This window comes from Neofelis nebulosa, assembly GCF_028018385.1.
Source record: "Neofelis nebulosa isolate mNeoNeb1 chromosome Y unlocalized genomic scaffold, mNeoNeb1.pri SUPER_Y_unloc_1, whole genome shotgun sequence".
NCBI lineage: Eukaryota > Metazoa > Chordata > Mammalia > Carnivora > Felidae > Neofelis > Neofelis nebulosa.
The window spans coordinates 203710-231381 of NW_026691917.1; the positions used below are offsets into that span (position 1 = coordinate 203710).

General features: G+C 36.2%; 1 protein-coding gene across 5 annotated transcripts in view; it reads right to left on the reverse strand.

The window, feature by feature from the left end:
• LOC131503576 (lysine-specific demethylase 6A-like) overlaps positions 1 to 27672 on the reverse strand; it is a 195246-nt gene that overhangs the window by 76843 nt on the left and 90731 nt on the right. For all 5 annotated transcript variants that reach the window (XM_058715028.1, XM_058715026.1, XM_058715027.1 and 2 more), the window contains exons 7-8: positions 8272 to 8326; positions 5813 to 5847 (exon numbers count right to left, since the gene is read on the reverse strand). In XM_058715028.1, coding sequence (XP_058571011.1) covers positions 5813 to 5847; positions 8272 to 8326 — 90 coding nt within the window. The remainder of the gene's footprint in view (positions 1 to 5812; positions 5848 to 8271; positions 8327 to 27672) is intronic.

The window sequence follows — 27672 nt, forward strand, 5'->3', positions numbered from 1 at the left end:
GTATTCTGGGCACTCATTAAACACCCATTGACCGTATCCACATAGATTTATCTCTAAGCTCTCTATCCCATTCCAACAGTCTAACTATGTTTGTCTTTACACTGATATACATTGTTTTCAGTAATTTAGCTTATTATCTGATCAGGAACTGTGATACTTCAGCTCTACTCTTCTTTCTCAAGAATGGGCTTTTTGTGATCTTTAGAAGTTCCACTAGAATTAGAAAGTCATTCTTCTGAGGCACCTGCGTGGCTCAGTCGATTAAGTGTCCAACATCGGCTCATGTCATGATCTCACGGTTGTGAGTCTAAGCCCCTCATCAGGCTCTGCACTGACTGTGGAGCCTGCTTAAGATTTTCTCTCTCCCTCTCTCTCTGCCCCTCCCTTGGTTGTGCTTTCCTACCCAAAAATAAATAAACACTTAAAAATTAATTTAAAAAAAGAATCATTCTTTTTATACCTGTAAAAAAAATTCTATTGGGATTTTTACAAAAATTGCAAGGAATCAGTAGGCCAATCTGGAATTTCTAATTAAAAAGCCCACCAGAATTCTCTGGGGCGCCTGGGTGGCTTAGCCAGTTGAGCAGCCGACTTCGGCTCAGGTCATGATCTTACAGTCTGTGAGTTCAAGTCCTGCATTGGGCTCTGTGCTGACAGCTCAGAGCCTGGAGCCTATTTCAGATTGTGTGTCTCCCTCTCTCTGACCCTCCCCCATTCATGCTCTATCTCTCTCTGTCTCAAAAATAAATTAAGGTTCAAAAAATAAACAAAAACACCAGAAGGGCCTGAGAATATATGCAGAGAAACCGGACTTTATTTACAAAATGAAGGGGCTCCTGGATGACTCAGTTAAGCATCTGACTTCAGCTCAGGTCATGATCTCATGGCTCCCGAGTTTGAGCCCTGTATCAGGCTCTGTGCTCACAGATCAGAGCCTGGAGCCTGCTTTGGATTCTGTGTCTCCCTCTCCTTCGAACCCACCCTGCTCATGCCTGGTGTCTCTCTCTCTCCTATCTCTCTCTCCCTCTCTCAAAAATAAATAATAAACATTAAAATTTTTTTTAAAAGACCAAAACTTTTGTACATGAAAAGACACTATTGAAGACAATTAAAATCCACAGAAGAAACTGAAAACACAAAGAATGGGAAAAAATATTTGCAAATGATATCTCATAGTTAATATTCAGTAGACATAAAAAAAACTCCTAACAAGTCAATAACAATATCAAACAACCCACTGACAAATGATCAGAGGACCTGAATAAATATTTCACCAGCAAGGTATGCACATGTCCAATAAGCACATGGTAAAAAAAAAACAAACATCAAAACCACTAGTTAACAGGGAAATGCACATCAGTATCATAATAAAATACAATTTCACAACCATTATGAAGGGCAAAAATATAGAAAATAACCAGCGTTGGCAAGATGTGGAGAAATGTGAACCCTGTGTGTTGTATGTTTTGTGTGTAGACAATAGTGCAGTCACTGTGGCTCCTCAAAAAGATTAAACATAAATTTACCATAAGACCCAGCAATTCTTATAGGTATATACACCTGAACATTGAAAACAGGGTCTCATATATTTGTACACAAATCTTTACAGCAGCTTTACTATTCACAATTGCTACTAGATAGAAATAACCTAAATGTCCACCCACAGAAGAATGAAAACAAAATGTATTATTCAGTCATAAATAGTAATGAAGTTCTGATACATGCTACAACATGGATGAATCTTGAGGGTAATGTTAACTGAAACAAGTAAAACACAAAAGGACAAATACTGCATGACTCTATTTATAGAAGGTATCTAGAATCCATATTCAAAGATATAAAGGTAGAATAAAGGGTCAAGGAATAAACTTAAAAGGAATACATGAGCAGCCCTATGAGCAGGAGACGAATCTAAAAATTCAGTACTTTTAAACAAAATTCAAAACTGTTTCACAATATTCTGTACCTTTTCATGATAAAAACCATTTAAAAAAAATAGGAATATTAGGGAACTACTTTAAAACTGATAAAGGGTAGCAGCACTCTCAAAAATACCCAAATTATGGAAAGAGCCTAAATGTCCATCAACTCATGAATGGATAAAGCAATTGTGGTTTATATACACAATGGAGTATTACGCAGCAATGAGAAAGAATGAAATGTGGCCCTTTGTAGCAACGTGGATGGAACTGGAGAGTGTGATGCTAAGTGAAATAAGCCATACAGAGAAAGACAGATCCCATATGTTTTTACTCTTATGTGGATCCTGACAAAACTTAACAGAAACCCATGGGGGAGGGGAAGGAAAAAAAAAAAAAGGAGGTTAGAGTGGGAGAGAGCCAAAGCATAAGAGACTCTTAAAAACTGGGAACAGGAGCGCCTGGATGGCTCAGTCGGTTAAGCGTCCGACTTCAGCTCAGGTCATGATCTCACGGTCCGTGAGTTCGAGCCCCGCGTCGGGCTCTGTGCTGATGGCTCGGAGCCTGGAGCCTGTTTCAGATTCTGTGTCTCCCTCTCTCTCTGACCTTCCCCCGTTCATCCTCTGTCTCTCTCTGTCTCAAAAATAAATAAACATTAAAAAAAAAAATTAAAAAAAAAAAACAACTGAGAACAAACTGAGGGTTGATGGGGGGTGGGAGGGAGGGGAGGGGAGGTGATGGGCACTGAAGAGGGCATCTTTTGGGATGAACACTGGGTGTTGTATGGAAACCAATTTGACAATAAATTTCATATACTAAAAAAAGTAAAAATAAAAAATAAAACTGATAAAGGGCATTTATGAGAAGCCAAAGTGATTATAGCAACTTCATTAATATTGGCAACTATGATGTCCTTCACAGGGTGAATGTACAAGTAACTGTAATACGTCCACACAATGAAATATTACTCATTGCTAAATACAAATGAGTTATCCAGTCATGAAATCATGAAGAAAAGTTAAATGCACATTACTCAAGGAAAGAAGCCAACTGGAAAGGAAAGACTATGAAATACTACAGTTACATAATTAAAATTATGGAATAGAAACGCATGCCAATTACTATAAATGGGTCAAGAAAAAAACAATATTATCTTTATTTGGAGATTTGACAGAGTATGCATTTAAGAACTTTAAAAACTACTAAAAAATTCAATGAGTGTGCCTACAAGACCAATAACCACTTAAAAATACAAAAAGAAAAGGACTAGATGACAATGCCATTAATAGTAAATACATTTAACAAAATGGGCATTGGAGGTCAGCACTGTCTCCATTCTACCTTTCTTTTGATTTTCATGTTTCAAACTTATAGTTTATCAGTGCTTCCAGTTGCTGACATCTAACTGGAACATGGCTACACACACTCACCCATACAAACTTAAATATACTCTATTGTGAAAGAGCTCAAAAGTCATCAGATGAATAAAGAAGATGTGAAGATGTGGTGTGTATTGTGTGTGTGTATATATTGTATATATATACATACAAATATATATATTGTATATACATACATACATATATGTGTGTGCATATATTACACACACACACACACACACACACACACACACACACACACACAATGGAGTATTACTCAGCAATCAAAAAGAATGAAAGCTTGCCATTTGAAACAACATGGATGGAACTAGAGGATATTATGCTAAACAAAAGTAATCAGTCAGAGAAAGTCAGGTTTACGACTTCACTCGTGTGAAACTGAAGACACAAAACAGATGAACATAAGGAAAGGGAAGCAAAAATAATATAAAAACAGGAAGAGGAACAAAACATAAGAGACTCTTAAATAGAGAGGACAAACAGGGTTGCTGGAGGGGCTATAAGGGGCATTAAGGAAGACCCTTGACAGGATGAGCACTGAGTGTTATACATAGGGGATGAATCACTGGGATTGACTCCTGAAAACACTGCACTATATGCTAACTGATTTGGATGTAAATTAAAAATTAAATTAAAATACATATACATGTACGTACACGTACACGTACACGTACACACACACACACACACACACACACACACACACACACCCCATTCTCTTATGTTTATTCTCCCTATGTTTATTCAAGCATATTTCAAATAGGTCCTGCTCAGAGAAGCCTTAACTAATCATAGTACACAATTTAGTAAAAGATATAGTCTAATTTTAAAAGATTCAAATGGTAAAATTCTGTAACTTTACTGATTACTCAGGATTAAAATTCATGTGTTTCATCTTTGAAAACTGCAATGAAATAAATATAACTTTAATATCCTAATATGCACGAATGATTATAAGAGACTTTCCATATATCAAAGGATTAAAAAATGTGTTTTCAAAAGCCAATGCACAGGGTGGCTCAGTTGGTTGAGAGTCCAGCTTCACCCTAGGTCATGATCTTGTCATTCCTGAGTTCGAGCCCCATGTCACACTCCATGCTGACAGCTCAGAGCCTGGAGCCTGCTTCAGATTCTATGTCTCCCTGTCTGTCTCTCTCTCTCTCTTCCTCTCCCCTACTCATTCTCTCTCCATCTTTCTCAAAAATAAACATTAAAAAGAAAAACTAAGCCAATGAAGAAAAACTATTTACACCAAAGATTCAGTTGAGAAGTAAACATTTTCATCTATGACACTCATATATGATGGCTGCCTATTCTCAACATACATCTTACCAAATGAAAGAAATTTGAGATTAGCAGTATATTCTACCTCTGAAGGTGATTCAACTCTGGTTCAGTAAATATTGAAACTTGCGGTATGTGTGTGTGATGGGGTCAGGAAGAGGTAGAGTACGAGATAGAGAGACCTGATGCTAATTTTCTTAAAATCCCTTATACCATGATTGCTACTCCACAAGCTGGGTAAAAATATCTTAAAGTATCTTACTACATCCATTTTATAATATGAATAATCAAAGATGCCAGCAGCTTTCCTGTTTTGAGAATAATTCTGCATAATCCCTGTCTTCATTCCATTATTTTATACTTGGCCTAAAAACAAAAGGAAAGACTTTTACACAATTTTACTCTATGAAGTGTTTTATTTTCTCCTTCCTGAAAAGCTATTATATGTGCACTGTATCTCACAACTGAAATGCAATCACTATTATTCCACTGCTCATATTCTGGATATAGTCTGTATTTTTTCAGGCTCCTCTCAACGTCCTGATATTCTACCACAGACTGTAAATTTGTATGTTCTCCAACCACCAAACAAAATCTGACACACACAAAATATTCTAAAATTAGACTGAAACAGATTAAAATACCCACCTTGAAGTAATGGTAATAACATCAGTGTGACTATAGGGTGTATTACAAATAATAAGACCTTTAAAAGGTATTTCAATATTATAGAAAAACAGAGGAAACTATTCTAAGAAAATAGTTACAATTATCCACAAGTATTTTGAAAAGTAAATTAGGTATTAATATCAGAATGGCATTCTTAAGTATAGTCATTTCACAGCATGCAAATGATTGAAGTTTAGACGCAAATCATATTAAAGGACAGTTTCTAGTATACAGCAAGCAGAGTGTTTGGGGAAATTTATTAAATTATAGTGAGTTGAAGGTAGTAACAAACACTATACACATATTGAATACAAACCTCAAATACCTTCATTTCTCTTGTATTATTTTTTCACTGAGCAAAATTGCAAACACAGGTAATGAGTATAAATACATATATATAAAATATATGCAGGAGTATATACTCAGAACTCGACTAACATTTCATTTAAAGCATGGTTTATAGAATTCACTTCACTTAAAGCATGAAGAAGATTGTTATTAGATCTGGTTCCTTTTTTAAATATAGTACGTTAAAGCACTTACCTGGGTTTCATACAAGTGGGCAATATGAAATTGAACTACAAAGGATCATGGAAAAGAATTAATTATAATACAGTTGACTTCAGGTAATAAACAAAAATATAGAAAATTATCAAATACAAGGAAATGCTAAATCTAAAGATTAGAAATCTGATTTAGATTATCTTTTGTGTTTACTTTAACAACACGGAAATTAATCTGCTAAAAATCATAAGAATGTCAAGAAAATATTAGTCATTATTAAAACTCCAGAAAAACTTTTACATTATGAACATGAAAATTCAACAATACTACATGAAGCTCAAATCAATAGTACGTAAATTTAAGATTTTAAATGTATATATCATCCATGCAATATTCTCAAATTTTTACCTTAAAAACAGTCATTTAATTAAGACATGTTTTCCAAAATATACAAGTTACTCTTTAACAGAAAATCTCATTAACAATTTTTCCTTTTAAGTATTGGTCAGGGCAATATTAGCAAAATAGGGGGAAAATATTAAAAATAGGGGAAATGAGTTTTCAGTTTTTCAGAATTAGGTAGTTTTTATTTAAAGAAGAAAAAAAAGTCAAATCATCTAAAAAGCAAGGTTAGAAAATAAAAATAGCTGAAAAATCAAAAAAGGTAGAACACCATTTTTGCTTCCCTTTATTAGAGTTCTTCCAGTTGCCTAATTCCCACTCACCAGAGCATTAAATAACTTAGTGAGGGTCATGAGTCAATAAAACAAAACTATAAAAATTACATACAAAATTTAGATTTTTGTATTCATGGTTTTTATTTTTCTGATGTAAAATGTCTTTTTTTGTTGTTGTTTAGATTCTAAGCAGGATAGTCTTTCAAAGTTATATACAAAATATTTATGTATGTGAATTTTAAGAAAAGTCTCACAGATGACATTTGCCTTAGGAAAAAAAGTACTAAGACATCTCTTTTTCTCTCCTTTCCTTCTGTTTCCCTTCCTTTTCTCTCATGGAATAGGAAAAAGGTAAAATTCTTTCTAGGAAGCATTAAAAAATTAAAAATTCTTAAAGTTGGCTTTAAAGATTATGTCTCAGTTAGTTTTGAAGGTATGGAAAATTCTCAGTTAATAAGTCCCCAGCTATCTAGTAAGTTCTCTATATCCTTACTGGAGAACATTCCATAAGAGAGAATTAAAATCAAACAACATTTTGGTACAAAGTTCCTGCTCTACATGTGAGGTTACATATTACATCTTAATCACCATCCAGGTAGAATAAAAACATCTTCCTAGAGAAGATAAAAATACTATTGCCAAGATAACAACAGAACAAAATAAAGAAAAAAATCTAATGACAATAACAAACAATATTTATTTTATAAGTTATATTATTCTGTAAAGAGATCTTTTGTTTTATAGATTTACCTTATAGGCTAAGGCATTTCACAGGGGAAGATATTTTATAAGCTAAAATCTTTATTTTATATGTTCAGAGATTTTTTTCCTCTTTGATGACCTTTCCTAAGGTAGCTCTCCTTACAATGCCATGTCCAGTTACCACTAATCACATCTCACTGCATGATTGGAGGGAACCAGGATTAAGAGTAAAAAATAAGGTAAAGACATGGAAAATCTGTTTCTCAATTTCCCAATCTTCATTCTATCTAATAAAAGGTAAGGGAAGAAAAGTTCAAGCTAACTTGTACCCTACCTAATACCATCTAAACTTTTCCCAGATTTTAGTCTCAGATCCTCACAATTGCACAAGGTACAGCATTATCTTCTACAAGATATTTCATTCTTAAATGTACTTTGAAGGAGGAACATAAACAAAAATTGCAAATGCTCCTGGCATTTTTCAATTATACAGACTAAAATTTGGACAAGTGTCAAATGGTCTTGAAATTTAAACTCAAATTTTTGGAATACTAGAAGAACTACATCTCAAAGAACAATTATATATGAAACTTCTGTATCCCCTAATTCTTTTTGAAATACTAATTGTACACATCCATTCACTATTTCTAAAACTAATATGTAGTATATACCTATTCAAAGAAACTATACATTTCTGATTTAAAACAGAATATTTGTTTTCTTTTTTAACTTTCCTTTGAATACTTAAGACATTCCCAATTTTACAGGCACAAGTAACAGTGTCAAATAGTCATGGTCTGTGGAGTATTCAAACCCTCAAAAATATTAAAAGGAAGAAAAATCATTTTTCCATTTAAATAATGCAAGACCACTACTAATGATCCCTAGCACAACACCAGCAATCACCATATAACACTATTTGTTCAACAAGAACCACCTACCTAAATCACCTGTCTCAATGTCTTTGACACAGGCTTGTGCTCCTCCATTTTATTCTCAGTAACCCACAAAAACAAAAATATAGATTTGAAAAAGTATTTAGGGTCATAATTTGAAAGTTCCTATGAATATCAGATTCCTAAAAAAGACAAAAGAACTACTGTACTTACAAATACTTACTTTCAACACTGGACAAAGTACAGGGATTACAGTCAATCAAAGCTAACTGAAAATGCTGTGAGAGGAAGGCAAAAAATATTAATGGACTATACTTAGAATTGCATAATATAAATTTTTATAGTTTGGGCATTTTAAGGTTTTTTAACATATAGTAAGTAGAAGATGTTACAAACCTAAAACATAACAGCCAACTAAAAAGAAAAAATTACTGTCATTCAAAACCTGTTATGAAAAGGAAAGTGTTATCAAGTTATTTATTCCCAACAGATATTTAAAAATGAAAAATGTGTGGGCAAAAAAAGAACTTGGTCTACATATTGTGTCAGTCTTTATTAGATGAAAAAAAAAAAAACTATTTCAGTATTCAAGTAAAAACTCTGTTACAGACATGCTTAAATAAAAATGTGGGTTTTTTTTTTTTTAATGTTTTATTCATTTTTGAAAGAGACAGCAGGGAAAGGGGCAGACAGGGAGACTAAGGAATCTGAAGTGGGCTCTATGCAGTTACAGCAGGAAGCCCTCTGTGGAGCTCAAACTCAAGAGCTGTGAGATCATGACCTGAGCAGAATTCAGACGCTTAACCTTCTGAGTCACCCAGGTGTTCCTACATATAAAACATGTTTTTCAATTCATTATTAAAAATCTGAAAACTCCAATGGTATTAACAACATAAAAGATTTTAAAATATTACTTCAAAACAAAACTTGAGGGCACCTGCGTGGCTCAGTCAGTTAAGTATTCAACTCTTGATTTCAGCTCATGTCACACTCTCATGGTAATAAAACCATGCCCTGTACGTCGAGCTCTGCTCTGAGTGTGAAGCCAGCTTGAGATTCTCTCTCTCTTTCTGCCCCACCTACCCTCTCTCTTAAAAAGAAAAAAACTAATTAAAAAAATATAAAAATGAAACAAAATTTAGAAACCAGAAAATTCTGAGAATTATCTTGAAAAACAAAATACATCTGCCTTTATTTCTGCCTTTATATCTGTATTTCAACAGATTATAAGAGTAACACAACATACATTGAACAACCCATGTTGAAATTAATCTGTGAATTATATTACTAACCTTTTAAACACCATGTAAATTGTGTGTAAATATGTATAATCATTCATTATACATTAAAAATGTAACATGACATACAGCTCTATTTCTCATTATATCAAGTAATGGTAACACATAATGTAAATATAATTGTAACTCTATTGTAGACACATTTGTAAGTTGGGCTAGGTACAAATCTAATATATACTGTTATTAGATCTATAAAATAATCTTATTAAAACATTAGTTTACTAATATTAGCTAACACTCTATAACACAATAATGTATAAATGATATATGGTATATAATAATATTAGATATCTTATATACAAATCATTCATCTATATGCAAATACTAAATACACAGGTAACATTAAACATGACAAAATTAATTATTACTAAAACACTAAGTAATATATGACACTTCTACTTATTGCTATAAACATCACATATACAAACTACTTAATAGAAAATAGTAAAACACTTGAATTTTTTGAAGTTAAAAGAAAAACAGACCCCATTTTGACCATCCTAGCAACTATTACCACAAACGTACATTCATTTTTCACAACGTTCATTAATTTTTCAACATTAAAATAAACAGCTAAATGATCAATTAAAATAATCAGCCATTAAATAACCTAAGGACAAGTTATTTTTAAAAATCAACTATAAAAATGCCACTCATACTTAAAATGCATGTATCTAAAATTATGAGACATACTGATTATTTCAAGTTTCAAATGCCAAGCTGTACATGCAGTTCAAACTATTATCTTCTGTGTGAAAAAATATTTAGCAAGTTTTAAGAACTACACTTCTATGTAGAATCAATGTGGAATCATTGGAATTCTTCAACCAGCCCCATTTATGCATAAAAACAATATTTGCTATCTGATAGTGTAACCAAATAATACATAGCATCAATGATAGAAACACTATGGTATTACAGGCCTATTAGGCTTGTAAACAGTATGTAGACAAACCTTTCCACAAATAGCGCTTGGTAAATGGGCTATCTACATAAACAAAAAAGAACTTGAACCCTATCTTCTACCATACACAAAAATTAACATGAAATACATTAGAGATGTTAATGTAACAACTATAAAAATGTTAGAAGATATATAGAAAAACAGTGGATATGGTAATTTCTCAACTATAACATCGAAAGGATAGACAACAATAGAAAAAAATTAATTGGCCTTCTTGAAAATTAAAGAACTTCTATGCTTGAAAAGATAGTGAAAAGAAAACCCACAGAAAGGGAGACACTATCTGCAAATCATAGATCTGATAAGTGATTAATATCCGTATTTTATTTAAAAAAAACCCAAAAACTACTCAACAAGAAAACAAAGGACCCAATTTAAAAATAAGCCAAGAATTTGAGTAGACATTACTATAAAGATAAACAAATGGTCAATAAACACAAGAAAAGATGCTTGACATTAGTCATTACAGATGTGCAAAATCAGTTATCCTTATCAAAATAACACCAGCATTCTTCAGAGCTAAGACAATCCTAAAATTTGTACGGAACTACAAAACAGCACAAAAAGCCAAAGCAATGTTGAAAAAGAAAATCAAAGCTGGAGGCATCACAATTCCACACCTTCACCTGTATTACTAAAGCTGTAATGATCAAGACAGTATGACACCGGCACAAAAACAGACACACAGATCAACGGAATAGAACAGAGAACCCAAAAAGGACCCACAAATATATGGCCAACTAATCTTTGACAAAACATAAAGAGTACCAGGGAGAAAAAGCGTTCTTTAAATCTTTCCTTTAAAAAAAAAAAAAAAAGGGGGCGCCTGGGTGGCGCAGTCGGTTAAGCGTCCGACTTCAGCCAGGTCACGATCTCGCGGTCCGTGAGTTCGAGCCCCGCGTCAGGCTCTGGGCTGATGGCTCGGAGCCTGGAGCCTGTTTCCGATTCTGTGTCTCCCTCTCTCTCTGCCCCTCCCCCGTTCATGCTCTGTCTCTCTCTGTCCCAAAAATAAAATAAAAAATGTTGAAAAAAAAAATTTAAAAAAAAAAAAAAAAAAAAGAGGTTAGAGTGGGAGAGAGCCAAAGCATAAGAGACTGTTAAAAACTGAGATCAAACTGAGGGTTGATGGGGGGTGGGAGGGAGGGGAGGGTGGGTGATGGGTATTGAGGAGGGCACCTCTTGGGATGAGCACTGGGTGTTGTATGGAAACCAATTTGACAGTAAATTTCATATATTAAAAAATTTTTTAAAATAAAAAAAATAAAAAAAAATAAATAAATCTTTCCTTTAAAAAAACAAAACCTTTTTTAAATATTTATTTATGAGAGGGGAGAGAGAGGGAAGAAGGGAGGGAGGGAGGGAGGGAGAGAGAGAGGGAGGGAGGGAGGGAGGGAGGGAGGGAGGGAGGGAGGGAGGGAGGAACAGGGTACAAGCAGGAGAGGGGCAGAGAGACAGAAAGAGAAAGAGAGAGAATCCTTAGCAGGCTCCAGGCCTGTCAGCACAGACTCCTATGCAGAGCTCAAACTCACGAACTATGCAATCATGACCTGAGTCGAAGTCGGACACTTAACCAACTGAGCCACCCAGGTGCCCCAAAAAGACAGTCTCTTAAGCAAAAGATGCTAAGAGAAATGGACAGGAACATGTGGAAGAATGAAAGTAGACCACATTCACAAAAATAAATTCAAAATGGTTCCAGGACCCAATTTGGGGGGTGGGGAGGCAGGGGGCAGGAAACCATCAAAATCCTACAGGAATAAACAGGAAGCAACCACTTTGACCTCAGCCATGGTAACTTCTTACTCCACATGTCTCCAGAGGCAAGGGAAACAAAAGCAAAAATGAACTACTGGAACCTCATCAAAATAAAAAGCTTCTGCACAGCAAAGGAACAACCAACCCAATTGAAAGGCAACAAGAAGAATGGGAGAAGACACTTGCAAATAACATATCAGATAAAGGGTTAATACCCAAAATCTATCTATAAAGAACTTCCCAAACTCAACACACACAAAATATAATACAATGCAGAAATGGGCAAAAGATATGAACAAGCACTTTTCCAAAGAAGACATCAAGATGGCTAACAGACACATGAAAAGATGCTTAACGTCACTCATTACCAAGGAAACACAAATCAAAACCACAATGAGGTATTACCTCAAACCTGTCAGAATGGTTACAATGAACAACTCAGGCAACAATACATGTTGGCAAAGATGCAGAGAAATAGGAATCCTTTTTGCAGCTGGTGGGAATGCAAACTGGTGCAGTCCCTCTGGAAAACTGTATGGAGGTTCCTCAAAAAATAATAAATAGAACTGCCCTATGGCCCAGAAATTGCACTATTAGGTATTTATCCAAAGGATACAGCTGTACTGTTCCAAAGGGTACATGCACCCCAGTGTTTATAGCAGTGCTACCAGCAATAGCCAAAGTATGGAAATATCCCAAATGTCTACCAACTGATTAACAGATGAAGAACATGTGGTGTGTGTATATATACACAAAGGAATATTACTCAGCAATTAAAAAAAAAAACTGAAATCTTGCCATTTGCAACAACGTGAATGGAACTGGAGGGTATTTTGATAAGCGAAATAAGTCAGAGAAAGAGAAGTATCACATGATTTCACTCATATGTGTAATTTAAGACACAAAACAGATGAACATAAGGGAAGGGAAGTAAAAATAATATAAAACAGAGAGGGAGATAAACCATAAAAGGCCCTTAAATACAGACAACAAATTGAGGGTTACTGGAGAGGTGCTGGGTGGGCAGATGGACTAAATGAGCAAGGGACATTAAGGAGGACACTTGTTGGGATAAGCACTAGGTGTTAAATGTAAGTGATGAATCACTGAATTCATTTCCTGAAATCATTATCACACTCTATGTTAACTAACTTGGATTTAAATTTACAAAATAATAATAAATAAAAGTTAATAAAATTTAAATTACAAAAAAGAGGAGGAGGAGGAGAAACCAGCATCTGGGGGAAAAAGTAATAATGAGCAGATATAGTTTAATGGGTGCAGAATTTTCTACGGTATGCTGAAAACCTTGGGTAACACACAGATAATAGTTATATATATAACATCATAAATATAAATGCTACACACTTAAATTTCTAAAATAATCAATATTATGTATAATTTATCACAATAAAAAGGAATACTTAAATAATTCAAGACAATACTTGAAAAAAATTAGGCTAGCCTATAAGGTACTGCATTTCATACATTTAAAGGCTTAAAATGGGATAAACTATTAACATGAATATGGCCCTTAAGTAACAAAAGCTTTGTTCAATGAACAAACTCTGAGAATCAATAATGCATAAAACTATGCAGATACTCGAGATATTTTATCAATATCCTATTTTGGTTGTGATATACTGCATACTATAGTCAAGCAAGATGTCACCCTGAAGGAAACTCTGATGGCATATATGAACACACTGTACTCTTTCTTACATGTACATTTACTATAATCAGAAAATAAAAAGTAAATAATAATAACCAAAATGGGGGCAAAGGGAGGGGGGTAGTTTACTCAAGACCTATCCAACAGCTGTACAGTTTAAGTTGCTTTTATTTTCCAATTATGCAAAGCTGACTGTGTGTCCTTAATGTGATACCAGAGCAAGACTTATTTAATAAATTGTTTCTTCTACAGAGAAAGACCAGCGTAACACTCACACATCATTCAGAAGTCTTACACTCACACATCATTCAGAAGTCTTATCATGAATTACAATGTAATGTGATAAAACAGATCTTTCCTAAATGACTCATCAAACAACTCATCTTAAAAGAAATAATTTTCAAGATGACAGTACTTCAGTACTATTATCACAGTAAAACCCCCAAATTAAAGAGATGTGTATAACTTAAGTCATGCTACATTTAATCTGTGAGTATTCCATATCCTATGATGAAACTGGTTTTGCAGAAGGAAAAATCTTGAAAGCAGCAGAAAAATTACTGCTTTAGTGTGCCAAACCCAAGAAAACATAAAATAACAAACACTTTCAAACAACATAAACCTTGCAAACCTTTACACAATAAGCAAAGGCAACAAAGGCACAACAAGTAGGACTATATCAAACTAAAAAGCTTCTGCACAGCGCAGGACACCATCAGCAAAATTAAATGGCAATACACTAAAAAGAAAATGTCTACAGATCACTATCTGACAAGAGGTTAACTTCCAAAATACAAACAAACTCATTAAACTCAAAAGGGAAAGGGAAAGGGAGAGGGAGAGGGAGAGGGGGAGGGGTGGAGAAGGGAGGGGGAGGAAGGAGAGGAGGGGGAGGGGGAGGAGTGGAGAGGAAAAACCCCCACAAATAGTCTGATTAAAAATGGGGAGAGGGGGGCGCCTGGGTGGCGCAGTCGGTTAAGCGTCCGACTTCAGCCAGGTCACGATCTCGCGGTCCGTGAGTTCGAGCCCCGCGTCGGGCTCTGGGCTGATGGCTCGGAGCCTGGAGCCTGTTTCCGATTCTGTGTCTCCCTCTCTCTCTGCCCCTCCCCCGTTCATGCTCTGTCTCTCTCTGTCCCAAAAATAAAATAAAAAAAAAAAAAAAAAAAAAAAAAAACGTTGAAAAAAAATGGGGAGAGGGGGGCGCCTGGGTGGCGCAGTCGGTTAAGCGTCCGACTTCAGCCAGGTCACGATCTCGTGGTCCGTGAGTTCGAGCCCCGCGTCAGGCTCTGGGCTGATGGCTCGGAGCCTGGAGCCTGTTTCAGATTCTGTGTCTCCCTCTCTCTCTCTCTCTGCCCCTCCCCCGTTCATGCTCTGTCTCTCTCTGTCCCAAAAATAAATAAAAAACATTGAAAAAAAAATTTTTTTAAATGGGGAGAGGTAGCACAAAAACAGACAGATCAATGGAACAGAATAAAGAACTCAGAAATGGCCAACTAATCTTTCACATCTTTGACAAAGCAGGAAAGAACATCCAATGGAATAAAGACAGTCTCTTCAGCAAGTGGTGCTGGGAAAACTGAACAGCGACATGCAGAAGAATGAACCTGGACCACTTTCTTACACCATACACAAAAATAAACTCAAAATTGATGAAAGACCGAAACATAACACAGGAAGCCATAAAAATCCTAGAGGAGAAAGCAGGCAAAAACCTCTTTGATCCTGCCCACAACAACTTCTTACTCAATTACGTCTTCAGAGCCAAGGTAAACAAAAGCAAAAATGAACTATTGGGACCTCATCAAAATGAAAAGCTTCTGTCCAGCGAAGGAAACAATCAGCAAAACTAAAAGGTGACAGAATGGAGACGATGATGTGCAAATGACATATCAGATACAGGGTTAGTATCCAAAATCTATAAAGAACTTATCAAACTCAACACCCAAAAAGCAAATAATCCGGTGAAGAAATGGGCAAAAGACATGAATAGACACTTCTCCAAAGAAAACATCCAGATGGCCAACCGACACATGAAAAAATGCTCAACATCTCTCATCATCAGGGAAATACAAATCAAAACCACAATGGATATGACCTCACACCTGTCAGAATGGCTAATATGAACAACTCATACAACAACAGATTATGGCAATGATGCAGAGAAAGAGGATCTCTTTTGCATTGTTGGTGGGAATGCAAACTAGAGCAACCACTCTGGAAAATAGAACGGAGCTTCCTCAAAAAACTAAAAATAGAACTATCTTACGACCCAGGAATTGCACCACTAGGTATTTATCCAAGGGATACAGGTATGCTGTTTCGAAGGGGCACATGCACCCCAATGTTTATAGTAGCACTACCCACAATAGCCAAAGTATGGAAAGAGCCCAAATGTCCATCAATGGATGAATGGATAAAGAAGATGTGGTGTATATATAGACAATGGAGTATTCCTTGGCAATCAAAAAGAATAACATCTTTCCATTTGCAACTACGTGGATGGAACTAGAGGGTATTCCGCTAAGCGAAATTAGCCAGAAAAAACAAATATCATATGACTTCACTCATATGAGGTCTTTAAGACACAGAACAGATGAACAGAAGGGAAGGGAAGCAAAAATAATATAAAAACAGGGAGGGGGACAAAAACATAAGAGAGTCTTAAATATGCAGAACAAACAGAGGGTTACTGGAGGGGTTGTGGGAGCGGGTATAGGCTAAATGGGTAAGGGGCATTAAGGAATCTACCCCTGAAATCATTGTTGCACTGTATGCTAACTAATTAGGATGCAAATTTTAAAAAATAAAACTAAAATTAATTTTTTAAAAATGGGCAGAGGATCTGAAGTGACAGCTTTTTAAGGAAGACCTATACCTTTATTCAGGTGAATAAAAAGATGTGCAACTTCACTCACCATTGCAAAACAAAACTATAATGAGATACCACCTGACACCAGTCACAATGGCTAGTATCAAAAATAACAAGAAATAACAAGTATTGGCAAAGATGTGGAGAAAATGGAACCCTCCTACACTCTTGGTAGTATTTTATGAAATACAACATAGAAAGGAAATACTGTATGATCTCACGCATATGTAGAATATGAAAATTTCAAGAGGTGCCTGGGTGGTTCAGTCGGTTGGGCGGCCGACTCTGGTTTCGGCTTGGATTATGATCCCGTGTTTCATGGGTTCCACCCCTGCATCACGCTCCACGGTCGTGGTGCAGAGCCTGCCTGGGATTCTATCTCTCCCTCTCTCTCTGCCTCTCCTCTGCTTGTGTGCAAAGAAGTAAATAAACAAACAAATATTTTTTACGGTTGAGAATTTAAAAATTAAAAACCAACTGGAAAAAGTCTTTCTCTTTAATAAGTGGGTGCTGGGAACTTTCACCACTTTCTTATCCCACACACTATAAACTCAAAATGAATTAAAGACTTATATGTGAGGGGCGCCTGGGTGGCGCAGTCGGTTAAGCATCTGACTTCAGCCAGGTCACGATCTCGCGGTCCGTGAGTTCGAGCCCCGCGTCAGGCTCTGGGTTGATGGCTCGGAGCCTGGAGCCTGTTTCCGATTCTGTGTCTCCCTCTCTCTCTGCCCCTCCCCTGTTCATGCTCTGTCTCTCTCTGTCCCAAAAAATAAATAAAAAACGTTGAAAAAAAAATTTTTTTGTAATAAAAAAAAAAAAAAAGACTTATATGTGAGATATCAAACCATAAAAATCCTAGAAGAGACCACAGGAAGTGGCAATAACCTCTTAGACACTGACCATAGCAACATTTTTCTTGATATGTCTCCAGCAAGAGAAATAAAAGCAAAATTAAACTATTGGGACTACATCAAAATCAGAAGGCTTTTGCACAGCAAAAGAAACAATCTACCAAACTAAAAGGCAACCTACTGAATGGGAAAAGATATTTGCAAATGACATATCAGACAAATGGTTATGCTCCAAATTCTAGAAAGAACTTGTATACAACTCAACACTCCCAAAAATGATCCAATGAAAAAATGGACAAAAGACATGAACCGACATTTCTCCAAAGACAACACCCAGATTAGCAAACAGACACATCATGCTCAACATCACTCATTATAGGTAAAATACAAATCAAAATTACAATGAGATACCACCTCACCCCTGTTGGAATGGCTAAAATCAACAACAGGAAACAATAAGTATTGGTGAGGATGTGGTGAAGAGTAATCCTCATGCACTGTTGGTAGGAATACAAACTGGTTCCACTACCACAGAAAACAGTATGGAGGATCCTAAGAGAGTTAAAAGTACATCTACTATATGATCCAGCAATCAACCAGTATACTGGGTATTCACCTAAAGAATACAAAACACTAGGGCACCTGAATGGCTCAGTCATTTAAACATCCAACTCTTGATTCCAGCTCAAGTCATGATCTCATGGTTTATGAGTTTATGAATTCAAGCTTGCCACTATCTCACATAGCTGCCTGCGAGTTTCTATCTCACTTTCTCACCCTCTCCCCTGCTCATGTTTGCTCTCACTCTCAGAAATAAATAAACATTAAAAAAAAGAATTCAGAACACTAATTCAAAGGAGTATGTGCCCCTATGTTTATAGCAGCATTATTTATAACAGCCAAATTATGGAAGCAGCCCAAATATCCATCGACTGAGGAATGGATAAAGGAGTGGTAGACAGACAGATAGATAAGACATTAGATTAGATAGATAGATAGATAGATAGATAGATAGATAGATAGATAGATAGACAGACAGACAGACAGACAGACAGACGGACGGACAGACAGACAGAGATCTCAATGGAATACACCAGCCATAAAAAAGAAGGGAATCTTGGGGTGCCTGGTGGCTCAGTCGGTTGAGCCTTTGACTTTGCCTTGGGTCATGAATTCAAGGCTCATGGTTTCTGGTCCCGCACTGGGCTCTGTGCTGACAACTTAGAGCCTGGAGCCTGGAGCCTGCTTTGGATTCTGTGTCTCCCTCGTTCTCTGCCCTTCCCCAACTCATGGGGCGTGTGTGTGTGTGTGTGTGTGTCTCAAAAATAAACATTAAAAAAAGATTTTTTTTTTTAATGCATGGAGCCAAAGTGTACTACGCCACGTGAAATGAAGTCAGAGGACACAAATACCAAATGATTTTGCTCGTATGTGGAATTTAAGGAAAAAACAAAAAAACGAGGGAAGGGAGGACTGATAGAAAGAGACAAACCAAGAAACAAACTCCTAACTCTAGAGAACAAACACAGTCAGGGGGATAGCAGATGGGTGAAGAGGTGAGAGGATTAAGGATTTTACTTGTTGTGATAAACACTGGGTAATGTGTAGAATTGTTGTATCACTATACTGTATACCTGAAACTAACAAAACACTGTATGTTAACTATATTGGAATTAAAATACAACTTAATTTTAAAAATTAACAAAAATAAGTCAAACACAAACATCTCATTGCTACAGAGAACAAATTGGTGATTGCCAGAGGTGAAGGGGGTGGGGGGTAAGTAAAATGAGTGAAGTTGGTCAAAAGGTACTAACTTCCAGTAGGTAAAGTAACTAAGTCCTGACATACAGCATATAGCACAGCAAAAGTAGTAAACCATGCTGTAATTTGTATTTAAAGTTGCCTTAAAAAGTAGAACTTGGGCGCCTAGGGGACTGAGTCAGTTAAGTATCTGACTTTATTCAACTAAAGTTGTGATCTGGTGGTTTGGGAGTTCAAGTCCCACATCAGGCTCCATTCTGACAGCTCAAAGCCTGGAGCTGCTTTTGATTCTGTGTCTCCCTCTCTCTGCTCCACCCCACTTATGCTTTGTTCTTCTCTCTCTCTCAGAAAAAAAAACATTAAAAAAAATTTTTTTTATTGTTATGACAGCTTTCAAAATTTAACAATGAAACGGACAAGCATATTTTACACCTGTAAAATATTTTCAACAAACGTCATCAATTTTAAATTCTATTACCATCAAAAAATATTCATAAGGAATTTATGATCATTTCTTCACTGAAAGATAATTTAATTACAGGGTGGATGGAGAGTTTGAGCCCCATTGGGCTATGTGCTAACAGCTCAGAGCCTGGAGCCTGCTTCAGATTCTGTCTCCCTCTCTCTCTGCTCCTCCCACTCACATTCTACCTATCTCTCTGAAAAGTAAATAAACATTAAAAAAAAACGGGAGCACCTGGGTGGCTCAGTCAGTTAAGCATCTGACTTCAGCTCAGGTTGTGATCTGCAGGTTGGTGGGTTCAAGCCTTGCGTTGGGCTCTGTACTAACAGCTCACAGCCTGAAGCCTGTTTCAGATTCAGTGTCTGCCCCTCCCATGCTCACCCTCTGTCTCTCTCTGTCTCTCAATAATAAATAAACGTTTTAAAAAAAAAAGATAATTTAATTATAGCTTTACAGAATAAGCAATAATAGTTTATTATTTACAATAATAATCGGAAACTGCTACTAAGAAAGCATCTGGAAAAAAACCAACATCATTTGCTTTATAAAAGTTGAATGCTTTACAGTATCTTCATTTCAATCCACCACTTTGTCAAGACTAGTTTCTACTATAAAATGTTTGACTAAACATTATATACTGTATGTAGTACTGTGAATTATAACTGCTAAACAAAAGTTATGTGGGTAAAAAGAGGGGTATATATTAGTTGGCTCAGTATGAACCTACAAATTTTATTTTAAATTTTCAATGTTCAATTTTTTCCATTATATGTATTAAAATGTAACTCTGCCACTGAATTTAAGAAGTTGGGCTTATACTGGGGGACCTGAATGGCTCAGTCAGCTGAGCATCTGACTCTTGGTTTGGGTTCAGGTAATGATCTTGCAGCTTCGTGGCTTTAATCCTCCTATCAGGGTCTGTGGGCTGGTGCCAGCCTGCTCCAGATTCTCTCTCTCCCTGTGCCTTTCTCCCACTTGTACAGTCTCTGTCCCTCTCAAAATACATAAATAAACAAACTTTAAAAAATAATAATAATAAAATCTTTTGCAAAAAATTGGGCTTGGAGAACCTGGGTGCCTCAGTCCGTTAAGTATCTGACTTCAGCCCTGTCATTATCTCGGGGTTCGTGAGTTTGGGCCCCACAAGCGGCTCTGTGCTGACAGCTTGGTCCCTGAAGCCTGCTTCGGATTCTGTGTCTCTCTTTCTGCCTCTTCCCTTCTCACACTGTCTCTCTGTCTCTTAAAAGTAAATACAACATTTAAACACGTTTTTAAAAGTTGGGCTTATACTCTGTAAATTTAAATTTTTCATTTAATTTTTTTTCTAGGAATTTATGTCTATTTTATGTTGTAATACAAGGAAGCAGAGACAGACCACTAACTGAAGTATGAAAGAAACTAGTACTGGAGGCCATCTAATCAGTGTAAGCCAAAAAAAAAGAGAGAATAAGTTTTCTTATATTCAATGTTCTTTCCACCTCTTATGTAATCTGTAATTGATATATGTATGTAGTATGTTGTCCATAGTAGGCCAAAGTATCTTGTCAATGAAGATAAGATAAACAGTCATTCAAAGAAACAGAACTTGGCTTTTCTCAACAATAACACAGTAAAGGCCCAGAGAGTAAATATTTTCTATTTTGTAGGATATGCAGTCTCTGACATACCTCTGACACTGTAACCCAAAAGCACCCACAAATAATTTGTAAACTAACAAGTGCAGCTGTAAAACCATTGTAGAATAAAAAGTAATTTACCAACCCCTATCTTAAATTATCCCAGAATAATGCTCTAAAACTCCTGGCATATGATATACCCAGTGAACAATGCAAAATGAATTACTAAAAGATATACAGTGAAAGTACTGGTATACTAGATAAAACAGTAAAATAAAACGCATGAATACACTCTTCTGTCTTGGCTGCAACTAGTGATGCTAAATGATGTGTTAATGCTCATGTTTATTACTCCTTTTATATTTGCCTCTTAAGTCAGTATTTCTTATTTTCAACTAGCAAATTATAATGAGACAATACGTTTATAAGTATGCCAGGAAAAGATCCCAAAGTACATACACACAATACACACAAACATACAATCCTATAAAAATCCAACAGCTCTGCTATTGGTATATATTTAAGGAAATTAGCATTATACACATAAGCAAAGTATCAGGGGAGAACCCTATATAATTCCATGAAATTAAGATGGTTTCTGAAAAACATGAATCCTGTACCAATATTCTTATACTGTACTCATTTCAAAGAATCCATTTTAACAGTTTAATAGTAAATAGAAGTTACTAGTATTATAAAAATGTATTTGTCAAAATGTCTTTTATTGAAGCAATGATTATGCTTTAAACATATTCTTATAGAGTACATCAGTATCACTTAAATTAAGAAGTAATGAAGTAAAATCTTACTATCACCCAAGTAAGGAAACAACAAAATGTACCCAGGAAACTATATAACAAAGGAAAAGTGAAAACAACAAAATCTGAAGTGGTGGTATTATTCTGGAGTAGAATAGTTCATATATAGGTTTAGCCCACAAATGGAGTACGTTTTTTTTTTCTTCAATATATGAAGTTTATTGTCAAATTGGTTTCCATACAACACCCAGTGCTCATCCCAAAAGGTGCCCTCCTCAATACCCATCACCCATCCTCCACTCCCTCCCACCCCCCATCGACCCTCAGTTTGTTCTCAGTTTTTAACAGTCTCTTATGCTTTGGCTCTCTCCCACTCTAACCTCTTTTTTTTTCCCCCTTCCCCTCCCCCATGGGTTCCTGTTAAGTTTCTCAGGATCCACATAAGAGTGAAAACATATGGTATCTGTCTTTCTCTGTATGGCTTATTTCACTCAGCATCACACTCTCCAGTTCCATCCACGTTGCTACAAAAGGCCATATTTCATTCTTTCTCATTGCCACGTAGTACTCCATTGTGTATATAAACCACAATTTGTCCATTCATGAGTTGATGGACATTTAGGCTCTTTCCATAATTTGGCTATTGTTGAGAGTGCTGCTATAAACACTGGGCTACAAGTGCCCTATGCATCAGTACTCCTGTATCCCTTGGGTAAATTCCTAGCAGAGAACTGCCATTTCTAACACTCACTGAGCACATTAAAATTCTGTTTGTCATTTAATTTAATAATAAGACCATATAACTGAAAATAGTGTAAATATCACTTTTATGAGGATAGATGAAATTCTATGAATGGAAAATGGAACTGGAATTCAGAATTGCTATACATAGTGTCTCCCAATTAGAAGGTATCTTATGGTTGGTGGGTCTGACCATGAGCCCTGCTTCAGGCTCTGTGCTGACAGCATGGAGACTGCTTAGGATTCTCTCTCTCCCTTTTCTGCCCCTCCCCACACTTGCACTCCCTCTGTCAAAATAAATAAATCTTAACACCTTAAATCACCTTCGCAAGGTGAAGATATTTTGAGGCAGTGTCAAGTTTTAAAATGAAATTTACTCCCTCAATGGCTCTTTACACTACACTAAAAGTGAATTACTCCGCTTCAGAGACACATCTGGCTATTTTCAGGAAGAGAAATGAAAAAAGAAGGACTGATAATGTATGGATGTGCAGAAAAAAAGTATAGGAATCTTTTATAACTTAGGAAAAAGGAGCACCTGGCTCAGTTGGTTGAGCATCTGACTTTGGCTCTGGTCATGATCTCAAGGTTTATAGGTTCAAGCCCCACGTCGGGCTCTGTGCTGACAGTTAGAGCCCGGAGCCTGCTTTGGATTCTGTGTCTCCCTCTCTCTCTCACCCTCCCCCGTCTCAAAAATAAATAAACATGAAGTAACTTTTTAAACAACTTAGTAACTAGAACATGCAAAATATACCATGTCTCTCATGGAGTTAAGGGGAAAAAACAAGGTAGGTTCAGAAAGACCTGAAATGTATGTGACTTAAACTTGGCTTTGTTCTCTAAGAGCAACACCCATTCTACATTACCTCTTGGACAATCAGATCTTCCTCAATAATGGATCTACCAGTAATTCCGTCCCTTCCGACAGAAAATCACCCAACCTACATCTGACAAGTGAGAAACAAGGGCAAGTCCCTTGCAGATTTTTAAAAAGTTATTTCAAGGGGCAACTGGGTGCCTTACTTGGTTGAGCGTCTGACTTTTGATTTTGGTTGAGGTCATGGTCTCATGTTTGCTGAGATAAAGCACTGCATTGGCTCTGCACTGACAGTACAGAGTCTGCTTGCGATTCTCTCTCCACCCCCCACCCCCCTCTATTCTCTCTATGCCCCTCCCTTGCTCATGCTCTATCTCTCTCTCTCAAAGATAAACAAACATTTAAAAGTGAATAAGTAAAAAGTTATTTCAATATTTCTAAGTCTTCAAGATACTAAAAAGAAGCTACATTCTATTCTTCCACATCATAGGAAGATGAGAATGATGATGATACCTTTGCCAAGCACCTACTGTGGGTCTGGATTACAGTAAGTCACACACTAATGAATATAAACAGAATGAGAAAGAATGTACTTCTTTCACATATGGTAACTATGCTATACTAAAGACGGAAAAAGCAACAGATAAGAAAAAATATGAATCTTCATGACATATCTAAAACAACTAAATCAATTAATCTTGAAGCCTGGAATTCCTAGGACAAGAGCTATTGCATTTTTACTGTTATCTGAACCAACCTGAGTTAAGATTTAAGTGTCTACACTAATACACTGCACCAGGAAATACCATGGTATAGTACAGAGGTTTTTATACCTGGCAAGACTAATTACTACAGTCCAACCTAGGAATGAGTCATAGTTTCATTCATGTAATTTTTTTAAACATTTTTATTTTTGAGAGACAGAGACAGAGCACAAGCAGGGGAGGGGCAGAGAGACAGGGAGACACAGAATCTGAAGCAGGGTCCAGGCTCTGAGCTGTCAGCACAGAGCCTGGCATGGGGCTCAAACCCACAAATTTTGAGATCATGACCTGACTGAAATCAGATGCTCAACTGACTGAGCCACCCAGATGGCCCCTAGTTTCATTCATTTTAAATGCTAAGTAATTATATCACAACATATGATAATTTCTCATCCTGCAGCACCTGGGTGGCTCAGTGGTTAAGCATCTGACCCTTGGTTTTAGCTCAAGTCATGATCTTGTAGTTCATGAGTTCAAGCCTCATGTCGGACTCTGCACTGACAGCATGGAGCCTGCTTGGGATTCTGCCTCCCTGCTCTCTCTTCCCCACCCCTGGTTGCGCTCGCTCTCTCTCTCTCTCTCTTTCTCTCTCTCTCTTTCAAACAGACAGGCATATTTCTATTAACAGAGAACTTAAAAAGCAAATGCTGGGATCAAATAAAAATCAAATGACCTAAAAACTAACAGAAAGATAAGTGTCAAAAACATCCCAATATCCTATTTTATTTATTTATTTTTTATTATTTTTTTGAGAAAGAGAGAGAAGAGGAAAGGGCAGAGAGAGAAGGAGAAACAAAATCCCAAGCAGGCTCCAGGCTCTGAGCTGCCAGCACAGAGCCCAATGCAGGGCTTGAACTTAAGAAAGGTGGACATCATGACCTGAGCAGAAGTCTGATGTCTAACCAACTAAGCTACCCAGGAGACCCTATCCTTTCCATACAAACGAGATTAGCATCACAAAGCTGTCAGAAGTAAAAGAAAGCAGTGCACAGAAAAAGCTACATGTATGTATGTAAGATATTTTTATTAAAATCAAAATCATGTGAAGGTTTGGAACTTTTTACCTAAGCCTAAGGAGTACAAATATATAGAAGACTGTTTTTCTTATGTATCAGTTAAGTAAATCACTTTCACTTAGCTAGTGAATATTTAATTCTGTTCTGCCTAAATAAAGGATATTGTAAACACTTCCAAATCAGTAACTGCAGCTTAGCATCCACAGATTTTAGTAATACTAACCACTGTATAATATTCAGTTAATCTTTTCTCCACTAATTGTATATACACATTCCATATTTAAGAGAAAAAATGTTTCGCTGTTTTTCTTTTGCCCTTCAGTGTTTCCACAGAATACCCATCAAACAAAAACAAAAACAAAAAACGAAAAACAAAACTCAACAAAAAACCTGCAGTAGGATAACATATGTTCCAAGAAAATTATACCAGATTTAATTTACTTCCTGATATAAGACTTATTAGCATCTCTGATGGATTAATATATATTGTGGATGTCAGGAAGGGTTAAAATCTGCAAGGTGTCATAGCTATACTTACTTTACATTTCAATTCCACTAAAGTCCCACAGTATACAGTTTGATAAATGATATGCAAACAGTAAACTGATAAATCTGATTCCATTCTCTACACAAGCTGCATTTAACCTTGGACTTACTCCTTAGCTACACTTCTTTCTGTGGCCTCTATGTAATCTAAATTCTTTAGTCTATCTGCAATGGTTTTAATGTTCTTGACTGAATACTTGTGCAGTAAGTATCATTCTTTTATAAACCCATAAAATTCAGGGACAATTACATTCAATACTTTGTTTAAGGCAGTGCATGAATACACAGCACAGGAAGAGATTAACTCAGCAGGTCTCAGTTGTCCAAACCCTGCATATTTAAAGAAATGTCTGGCCCTTGACCAACTCCTGAGGATGATCTCTACATCGTTGGAATATTCTGCCTTACAAGTGTGCCTTTCTATACCCAGAACTTGGAGTCATCTATATAGTTTATGCTTACATTATTTGTGCTGGGGGCCTGAGGCTACAGTGTATCAGTCTGATATCAAAGGGGCTACTAATGACTAGGTAACTAAGGTTGGCTAGGTATGCTCTCCATCTCACCAATATCAACCCCCAATATTATACACATTCCATGGACAGGGAAAAAAACCCTGGAAAGGCTTGGGTGAACATCCCTGGTTGACAATATTATGTGTGTGTGATCACACATCATTGAAATGAATTAAGTGCTATTCATATGACTGCAATGAGAGAGTATAAACAGGGCTCTTGTCTCTCCTGGACTCTACCTCCTGTGCTTTTTCCTTTGACAATTTTAATCTGTGCTCTTTCACTGTAATAAACTATGACCATAAATAAAACTGCTTTCTAAGTTCAGTGACCTTCAGCAAATCACTGACAATTAAGGGTGGTTTAGAGAACCCCCTATCACACATAGTTTTTAAATAACATTTATTTACCATTTCCATGCTAGTGAATTCAGAGCAAGTCCTACTATAAAGTCACACACACATTCTTTTGTAGGCAAGATATTCCACAATAGATCTATGTCAGGAAAAAAGCAAACATTCAGAATGGTCATAAATTGACAAAACCTAGTGCTTTCCCCCAGAAACTTGAATTCTTTCACAGAGCAATACTTTTGTCATACAAAGAAACTCCAGTCCCATTAATAACCTCAGAAGACATAAAATGACAGAACACAGAAACTGAAAAATGAAAGTTTTGATAAATCATATTTCCATTAGAATTAAAATATTTAACAATGTATTATTTTTTCACAGTAATATTTACACTCACCAACCAGCAGTCCATAAGTTTTAACAGAGAAGAATGTATTACAAAATTTTGCCTATGCCATGTGTCGTGCTACTAGAAGTGAGCAGACTTCTCATCAGTCACATATGAATTCAAGACTAGCCAATGATTAGATTACTGGCACTTCATCAATAACTGCTCTTCATCTTTATGGCCAGTGCTTTACATGCTCAAATATAATAAAAGCCTTCACTGTTTCTGAATCACACACTTCAAACACTTTTTAAAGACAAAATAAAAACAAACCAATAAAATAAAATTTAAAGAACCAAACATTCATCTTGCAAATCTTAGCATCAAGTCTACTTTGTACCCTGAAATTCAAACTTTTTTTTTAACCTTTTAATTTATATCCTAAATTAGTTCTTTTTTTATAGTGGTCATATAAATTCCAACATTTCTGAACACTTAAAACTTAGCAACACCACAGAGAATAGGGTCTGTCTA